Source organism: Sprattus sprattus (genome assembly GCF_963457725.1).
Source record: "Sprattus sprattus genome assembly, chromosome: 12".
Classification (NCBI taxonomy): Eukaryota; Metazoa; Chordata; class Actinopteri; order Clupeiformes; family Clupeidae; genus Sprattus; species Sprattus sprattus.
Genome location: NC_137910.1, coordinates 21,675,086 through 21,682,585, shown reverse-complemented (window position 1 = coordinate 21,682,585; position 7,500 = coordinate 21,675,086). Strand labels below are relative to the sequence as shown.

The 7,500-nt window shown below is 48.0% G+C and overlaps 1 protein-coding gene across 4 annotated transcripts in view; it reads left to right on the top strand.

Annotated features, from left to right (window-relative positions):
• The window catches only part of macrod2 (mono-ADP ribosylhydrolase 2), a 444,340-nt gene that overhangs the window by 412,046 nt on the left and 24,794 nt on the right, over window positions 1-7,500 (top strand). For all 4 annotated transcript variants that reach the window (XM_080848946.1, XM_080848947.1, XM_080848948.1 and 1 more), the window contains 2 exons: window positions 5,376-5,438; window positions 6,062-6,121. In XM_080848946.1, the coding sequence (XP_080705072.1) occupies window positions 5,376-5,438; window positions 6,062-6,121 (123 nt within the window). The remainder of the gene's footprint in view (window positions 1-5,375; window positions 5,439-6,061; window positions 6,122-7,500) is intronic.

The following is a 7,500-nucleotide window of genomic DNA, read 5'->3' as shown; positions in this document are numbered from 1 at the left end:
CTGGAGGGCGTTAGCGGGCAATTAACATAACACCCCGTCCATTTGTCTCCGAGCCATAAGGCTGAAGGAGGACGGTCCTCGCTCGTTTTTTAAGCGTTGCGTCAGGCACGGGCCGCCTGCAGGGGAGAGCTCCATCTTATCCTCCAACAAACAAACCAAACTTCCTACTTCCTCTCTCCGCTCTTCACCCCCACTTCTGTGCAAGCTGAACGCAGACTGCTACATCGGTCTATGGAAGAGGCCTGAGTGTTCCAGTGCTCCGGGGGCGCCTCCACTGACTGCCAGACTGAATGACAGAGAGAAAGGAAGAGGGAGAGAGAGAGAGAGTGAGGGAGAGAGAGTGAGAAAGAGGGAGAGAGAGTGAGAAAAAGAGGGAGAGAATGTGCCAGGCGTGACTCAGACAGGGACAAACAGACCCAGCACATTTGCCATAATACAAGATGCTAATTCAATTTGATCCCCTCCCCACCACCCTCAAAATTCAATCAGAGGCATTAAGCCACATTCACACACACACACACACATGCACAAGCATTTTGTAATAATCTTTACAAATCCTAATTTATCAGACCTCGCAGCTTAATGTTAACTAATCCATTCACAAAAGGGACTCCTCCGCGTAGCTCAACTACTACCCTTTCAGTCCTTCAAACAACCTAGTCAGAAAACCTGTCACCACATTGTTGTATTGATGGGAGTGCAGAGCTCAGCCAGGTCGCAGATGATGGGGAAAGATAGCGCTGACAAAAGCACTTGCGCACAAGCAGGTGATTAATTGGCTTTTCCCAAAAGGGGAGGCAAATGAAGACTTGCTTTTGTAAGGACATGAAAAGAAAGAAGTGTGTCCTTGAATAGGCTCGTCATGTCAGGAGAGGATCCACACAAGAGCATCGTGTCTGAGCCACGTCCGCCATACCATATCTCCCTATCTTCATCAGGTGGGCGAGGAAAAGAAAAGCCTGTATATCTTTCATTACTTTCCTCCCTCATTTGTGTGTGTGTGTGTGTGTGTGTGTGTGTGTGTGTGTGTGTGCCTGCTCACGAACATGGATTCTCCTGTCAAAACTGTACAGTTCATACATTATTAAAAAGGCCTTGGATGAACAAGCCAAGGCCTGTTCCTCCCAGCAGTGCAGCAGTAGTCACTCATGTAGAGTCATAGCCATGGGAGAGCGTTGCCCCTGTGTTGCATCACGCAGAGCTGGGCTTCGTCAGGGCCCTGTCCTCACTGATCCCAGGTCAACACTTATGGGCTTTTAGTGAAGCCGTTAATGACAAACGCGCATTAACAAGAAAGCATTAAGTCCACTCCCAGGGGCAGCAGCGGCTGCTCCCTGTCTCTCTCTCGCTGTCTTTGTGAATGCCACGGTCGTGATGAAAAACCTCATAAACAGCCAGAAACACCAAGAAAGCAACAGCTAATGTAAGACTGTGGGTTCACACAAAGATTAAAAGCCTGCTTTTTCTAAGAGATCTTACATTACAGGCACAAGGTATAAAAAACAAAATGAAATGAAATTTAGCTTTTCTAAGTTTGCAGCAAAGCCAGTGATGAGAGGAAATTAGATGCTTTGATGCCGTATCAATTCTGAGACACACGTCTGTGTGAAGGTCCAGTTCCCCAGTCAGCTGCAGTGCCCGAGAGTGCTATTGGACTGACCTGAGCTCAGTCCGAAGCACAGCCCGGTTGAGGAGAGCAAAGGATGGACTTTCCCCCGTGGTGTTCGGATGGATGAAGTGATTTGTGATGTAATCTACCTGAAATCCTTTGGCTGGCTATATTGCAAAGACAGACAGACACAGAGAGTGAGAGAGGCGAAGAGTGAAGGAAGACTCAAGAGCGTAAGAGAAGGGATTTCAGCAGGAATTGATGTTGGATCTAGTGGGAGTCAAAGAGAGCTTGCCCCAACGCTCGGCAACCGAACAAAGCATCGCCCTTCTTCACAGTTTGGTCCTTGCGAGTTCAGCAGCAGCCCAAACAGACAGTGCAGGTCATCAGGCCACGGGAGCTTCGAAGCCAATCTGTTCGCCATTTACAAGCAAATGACGAAAGAAACAGTGGCAAAGGAGAGAGGAGAGAAAAGAGCGAGCAAATGAGGAAAGGATCGGTGGAGGGGATGGCGGGGCTATCACACATTAAGAGCGGAGAAGAAAGTACAGAAAAGAATAGAAGAGAAAAGAGAGGTGGGGGGGGGGGTGGTATAGTGCCTGGTTGTATAAGAAGCTTGGAGCATGTCTCCGCACAGCAGGTAGCCAGGCCTTTGTGTTCCAACCCACCTGAGAGCAGAGATATAGCAATTCAAAGAGACCTCTCCCCCATGACAGTGTCCTGAATACATTACACACTCAGAGAGAGAGAGAGAGTAACCGGCAGACAGACACAAAAAAATGAAAGGAAAGAGACTTCAAACACAAAGAGAGAGCTACTGTGCAGACGAAAGAGAAGGGGTCAGATAGATAGTGAGACAGACAGAGAGTGACCAAAAAAGTGAGAGGAGAGAGTGAGACAGAAACTAAAAAAGGGGAAAAGAGAGAGAGGAAGGAAGAAATATAGAGATGGTTGCTGGTCTTGAACACCTTTTGTTCAGGATTCATGTCATGCCACCAGAAGTTTCCCTCCCAGTGTTTTCATTTTTGTCCCCCTCCCTCTCCTCTCCTCTCCTCTCCTCTCCTCTCCTCTCCTCTCTTCTCTTCTCTTCTCTTCTCTTCTCCTCTCCTCTCCCCTCTCCTCCCCTCCGTGCTGTCGTCAGATCCTGTGGAAGACATTGGCAGGGGCTGTGATTATGTGTGAGGCAGTCAGGCATGCCAGTGAGATGGTTTACCTTTTACACAAGGCACCACCCCTCTCCCCTGTTAAAGAGAATACACTTCTCAAGCGTGTGTGTGTGTGTGTATGTATGGCGGGGGTTGTTTTTGCGGGTACATTGTGTAGATAGAGGTGCATGCGTGTGTGTGTGTGTGTGTGGGGGGGGGGGGGGTTGTGTGGATACAATGTGTAGATAGGCGTGTGTGTGTGTATGCGTGTTTGCTTGTGTGTGTGTGTGCCTGCGTGCCTGCGTGCCCGCGTGAGGGGGGAGCACATGTCTGCTTGCTGTAGTTCTGGTAAGTATTGCCTGTAGCACTAGAGCCACCTGCTGGCGAGGCATGTGTGGCTCTGCAGCCGGGGCTCAGAGAGTGCCTGCATCTCTGCCTGTGCCTGTGTCTGTGTTCCTCTTCCATCTCCTGCCACAGCTAAGGTGAGAATCTACACCCTGCCACAGCTGAGGCTCATGATACTTATACGTCATTTGTGTGTGTGTGTGTATGTGTATGTGTATGTGTGTGTCTGTCTGTGTATGTTGTGTACATACATGTTTGCATACGGTGTGTGATTTTGCATTCATGTAGTATATTTAGAAGGCGTTGCATAATATCTGCATCAGACGCGGTTCTTCCGACACGTATGTTCAACCGATCAAAGTATCATGTCAACTGTTACCTTTTCATGTACACAACAGCATTTTATACCATACATTTGATCTTATCCACATATCCATCTTTGATCCATACATTTTCCATACATTTATACTTGATTTTTTTACGCGTTAGAGTACATCAGTAGTTTTCTCTGATCTGTAGTTTGAGAATACCAGCTTTACCACCACAATTTTCTGATGGAAACAATGCACTCATGTTTTAACCTGCATCACACGTGCAAGCACACACACACACACACACACACACACACACACACACCCATTCACACATACTCTCACACACACTTTCTCTGTCTGATAGGATTCTGGCTCTCTCAGACACTAATCCAATTGCTCACCCAAATATCTCATAAGAAAAGAATTACTTCAGCAATGGGGGATTTAGTTTTCACCCTTCTTAAGGCGGGAGACACATTTCTGCTAAGTGGATCACATGTGAACAATACCCGGAATGAAACAGTAGGAGTAGCAGGAAGCCGCAGGTTTCTCCAGTTCTTTATAACACAGCAGACAAACAAACGACCCAAAAAAAAAAACCTTCAAGACCGTGCAACCGCTGAAGTCTCCCGCTGGGCTTAATTGAGCCTGGGAGGCGGGTGGTCACGAGTCATGAATCTTTGGCCATTTTAGGCAATATTCATCCAATAAATATCCAATATCACACATGGAGGGGCACGTCTGCGCGGTACCACTGATGGATAGGGAGGAGCAGTGTCCAGCCGCTGTCAACAGCACTTGACTGACAGCGCCACTCAGTTGCCACCGTCAGCGTCGGCCCTCCGAGCTTAATGGGCTCTGGCATTTTTTATTGTTCTGAGAGGGAAGGGAAATCAGAGTGTGTGTGTGTGTGTGTGTGTGTGTGAGCGAGAGGGAGAGAGAAAATGCAGAGATATCAGGAAAGCAGCGGCGTCTTCTTTCCAGCTTGTTAAAAAAGCAATTATGCAAGCGGCACAATAGCCATTGTCAAGTGCGTCACATTATTGGTGTCATGGCTTTGCGTTCTCCAATTTGTCCCAAATGTCAGCGCTTTCTAGGAAGAGGAGATGGGGGGAGAGAGGGGCAAAGAGAGGGAGAGGAGATGGGGGGAGAGAGGGGCAAAGAGAGAGAGAGGAGATGGGGGGAGAGAGGGGCAAAGAGAGAGAGAGGAGATGGGGGGAGAGAGGGGCAAAGAGAGAGAGAGGAGATGGGGGAGAGAGGAGCAAAGAGAGGGAGAGCAAGAGAGAAAGAGAGAGAGAGGAAACACGTCTGGTGAAGGAGTGAGGCTGCCGCCACTGGCCTTAGTGATAACAGGAGGCAGAGAGAGCGGGCACGTAAACACATCAGTAAATACACCCTGCTGAGCGTGTAGGGACAGGATGTCACATTTACCCCGCCGGTCCGCTCTGTGTTCCATCCGGCAGGCAGCATGAAGCTAATCAATTCCGCTTGATGAAACAAAAGCAGCTGAAACGACTGAAGTCATGACGACTCAGTAGAGCGCAGTCTAAGCGTTAAGATCTCGATCGCAACACAGCTTCATGTTTACAATGGGATGTCTAAGAGGGTGTTAAGCAAAGGGCATGGCATTGAAAACACCAAAGTCATGGGTTCGGTTCTCTAGAAGTAGACACATTGATGAAGCGCTTGCCCTTGGTGCACTGGCAGTCAGCTCGAGTACAGAGTTGCGGATAAGTAACTATATGCCACAGTTGTATATGTTTAAAGCAATGCTAAACATTGAGCCATACTGCCCAGAATTAGTGTGGGCATTTACTGTGTTGACATTCTCACTCTTACGTAATGTCTGCATGTTACATATTAGAGTTATGTATAGTTGAGTGCTTATGCTGACCTGACTGATGCTTGTGTGTGTGTGTGTGTGTGTGTGTGTGTGTGTGTGTGTGTGTGTGTGTTTTGCAGATGATGCTGAGGGAGATGAGGAGGGGCCAGTCGATGCCGATGCAGACATGCTTAGTCAGAAAGGTGCGTCCAGACCTCCATGCACCATCATTCTAACTCTCACTGTTCTTACACACACTTACACACACTCATCACAGGCAAAGAGCAGTTTCCCTGATTTGTGATCATATGCTGGAGTGTATCCTGCAGTTATGTAGTGCATAAAAGATATGTCATTTAATCAGTAGCAAGACCACAGGTTTTTATCTTTCGTGTTTTGATACACTTTGAGAAAATCATAAGTTTCAGGGATGGGGGTGGTGTGTGTGTGTGTGGGAGGGGGGAGGGGGGAGGCATAATTATGTTTCCCCAGGACTGATAGAGACGAGGAGTGTTCTTTTTAGCAAATGAATTTGTGCTTTAATTCCAGCCCGACAGCCGAGAGGATGATTAGATACATATCATCACAGCATAAAATGGCAGATGAAACTCTCTCTTTTTCTCTCTCTCTCTCTGCTCCTCTCTCTCGCTCTCTCTTTCTCTCCCTCTGTGTCACTCTTTCTATTGCTTGTGTGAGAAAGTTGTTAAAAATAAAGATGGAAAAAGTAGATTTGTTATTCTAAGATCCTTCTCCGTAACTAGTGTGATCCTCATTAATGCTGTGCTTTTCTCAAAAATCAAACCCCTTCGTTTCATCTCCCAAGCAGAGGAGGAGGATGAAGAAGAACAGGAGTCTAAAGATGAGGAGATGGCCAGTCAGGCCCAAGGTACAATACACACACACACAGACACAAACACATACACACACACACGCGCACACACACACACACACACACACACACACACAGACACAAACACATACACACACACACACACACACACACACACACACACACACACACACAAACACACACACACACACACAAAGACACACTCACACACACAAACACACACACACACACCCTGATCGTTTACACAGTGCCGCAACAAAGTGCTTAGTGGTGCAGTATATCTACTATACTGTATACTGCTATGCTACTACTATACTGCATTTTGAGTATAGACACGAGTTAATTGCTTCTTCTGCTCTGACTGGTGTCAAGTAGTAAAACTCATGAATGACATTGTGAAAAGACCTTGATGAAAGATCACCTAGAACAGCCTACTACTTACTAGCTGAGCCTCTGTTCCCACCTCATTGGGCACGGTGTCCTTATGACACAGCCACTGCAGTGCCTGGTGGGGCGCGCGACATGATGCCAGTGTGGAGGTGTCGGGCCTACTCTTAGCAAACACCGCAGACGGTATTATGACACCGGTGACACAGTGCCGGCTCTGTTATGGCATAAACCCGCGGAGCGTGTTCCAAGTCATGCGCGTCCGCCTGACACTGCACGACAGGTAGTGTGTCATGGTAATAGCGCTGTCATGAAGGTTGTGGCCAGACAAGCTGCCACCAAATGCTACCCTGCCCCTCGGGGAAGGACTAGAAAGAGCACAGATGTTAATGAACACTTTGATACATTTTAGATATTGTGTTTCCACCCCACACAGGGTGGAGGGGCATTAGGAGATGTACTCCCAGTCGGTGCAGAGCAGCGTCTCAAGCAGCACATAGAATGAGGCTTATTTTCAAGGGGGGGCGTTGAGGCGTGTACAATGTGGAGGTATAGATTGTGAGTCACGCTTCGGTGAATGACACACACACACACACACACACACACACACACACAAACACACACACACCCCCCCGAATTCGCTTGGCATGGACCACTCTCCTCACCCGAGTTGAGCTGAGCTGCATGTGTGTTTAGATTGGCCATGTTGTCCTTGAACTTGTCTCATTACCTACCAGCGAACGGTTGTCAGATATGGTCATTAACGAGGACTGGCAAGATACACAGCAGTGAGCACATCCATTTAATGAGACACCACTGTCTGCCCCCCAAACCCCCCCATCCCCCCCCACACACACACGCACACGCACGCACACACACACACACACACACACACGCACACACACACACACAAACACCCACACACATGCACACACACACACATGCACACACACACACAGACATTTATCAGATTCACGCACGTACAATTACATACTCACTCGCCCAGCCCCACACAATTAATTGCTCAC